Genomic DNA, 1,996 nt, shown 5'->3' on the forward strand with positions numbered 1-1,996 from the left:
TCTCAGCGCACATAAGCATATTGGAAGTAAGTAAAATGATATGCATTACAGTACTTCTTTCTGCCAAGGAGTCAATGGAAGGGAGATCTGCAAGACCTTAATGATGTGGATGGTTTTAAGGTGATGTGAATGGAACGACTCTACGGACTCTGTACTACCCTCCGGTGAACAGCACATGTGTGAAGGAAAATCAGCTGCGCTGTGGTGAGCACTCTGATTATGGTAGTATCACGTTGGTCTTCCAAAGCTCAGAGGGTGGACTGCAGGTGAGCACCAACATAGGACAAGAGGAGAAAAGATTCATGTGCTCCTTTATCATTTAGGATAGTAATTCTGGATCTGGATGCATTCTTCTCCTTCAGGTTCTGAACCGGGCTGGAGAGTTCATTTCAGCCCCCAGCATTCCTGGAACAGTTCTGATTAACATAGCAGACCTGATGCAAAGGTGGACCAGTGATGTCTATGTGTCTGCCGTAAGTTTCTTTACTAATGCTTCATTTAATTGTGCAGTGCAGGCAATGCTCATTTAATTCTTTTCTATTGTTCTGACCCTCAGGTTCATAGGGTTTTGCTGCCCCCTGCAGGTGACTCCAGCACACGTCAGTCTTTGGCCTTCTTTGTACAACCTGATGATGAGGCCATCATTTCATGCTGCGATGGATCAGATAAATATCCTCCTGTTAAGTCAGTTGATTACCTTCTATCAAGGTTTAACGATACTTACGGCAATAAACATATCCCGTTTTAAGTGGCTGATACCGATTCCGATTTTAACGAATCACTATTGGCCGATTGTTACGACCCGCTCGTTTAAGGTTGCAACATAAAAGAGGGATCAGACAACAAAGTCTAATCAAAGCAAATTGTTTTATTACATTAAACTATTACAACAACAATTAATAATGACATTAAACAGAAGTCTAGGGGTATTAATGAAAATAATTAAATTAATATAACAACAACAAAACTTTAACTACATAATATAAGAAATGCCAAAAGAAACAAACAAGAAAAGAGTCAGAAAGAGACCACAGAAACACTATGCATTTCTTTTATATGTAGCAATCCGAGACGAGCGCCCAATTTCTTGCTACGACCCGCTCGTTTAAGGGTGCAACGTAAAAGAGGGATCAGACAACAAAGTCTAATCAAAGCAAATTGTTTTATTAAATTAAACTATTACAACAACAATTAATAATGACATTAAACAGAAGTCTAGGGGTATTAATGAAAATAATTAAATTAATATAACAACAACAAAACTTTAACTACATAATATAAGAAATGCCAAAAGAAACAAACAAGAAAAGAGTCAGAAAGAGACTCCTGAGAGAACTGTCCCACCGGGAGTGCCTACCCCAAATAACAGAGAACACTCTTAAATACTCAAACTAATGATCAATTAACAGGTTGACAACCAATCAAAATCCTCCACGCTCTGCTCCAATAGGATCAGGAGACTCAGGGTCGTCACACCGATACAAATAGTTGTCACTTGCATTTGCTCACTTATTTGAACTTTTGTCATTAAAATAGATTACCGTTTTGATCATGTTTTAAATTAGCAAAGTTTAAACACATGTAGTAAGGTATACTAGCTTTTTTTGCTGCATCATCAAATCATTATCATTGAACATTGGATCCATTTAACGTTCAACAGGTCAACATTATAAGACAAACACAAGATAAGAAAATGCAAATAAGACAATATGGCAACCTATTATTGCAAATGTATTGCATTCAAATATTTCTTATTAACAACATTAACTTTGTAATTTTTTGACATATTATATAACATTAAATGTTTCTTTAATAAACTCATTAACAAGTAATTGCAGTACTGTTCTTTATATATCAAGTATACATTTTGCTAGTTCAGAAAAAGAGTAAAGTGTAGTGTGACAAAATATAAATGGCTCAAAGCTAAGGAATTTTTCTAGCACAAACAAATATATACAATAGAACAAAAATACAAATTAAGTAATGCTTTTATAGG

General features: G+C 35.7%; 1 protein-coding gene across 1 annotated transcript; it reads left to right on the plus strand.

Annotated features, from left to right (window-relative positions):
- Window positions 1-4: 4 nt before the first annotated feature.
- On the plus strand, window positions 5-906 carry LOC107715131 (UPF0676 protein C1494.01-like; the record flags this gene model as incomplete). Its single annotated transcript, XM_016521197.1, has 4 exons — window positions 5-26; window positions 121-266; window positions 363-473; window positions 557-906. Coding segments are annotated over 4 exons (471 nt in total), but the record flags the coding sequence as incomplete, so codon positions are not given.
- Between the last annotated feature and the right edge of the window lie 1,090 nt (window positions 907-1,996).

Source organism: Sinocyclocheilus rhinocerous, unplaced genomic scaffold (genome assembly GCF_001515625.1).
Source record: "Sinocyclocheilus rhinocerous isolate Xijiao unplaced genomic scaffold, SAMN03320098_v1.1 scaffold19315, whole genome shotgun sequence".
Classification (NCBI taxonomy): domain Eukaryota; kingdom Metazoa; phylum Chordata; class Actinopteri; order Cypriniformes; family Cyprinidae; genus Sinocyclocheilus; species Sinocyclocheilus rhinocerous.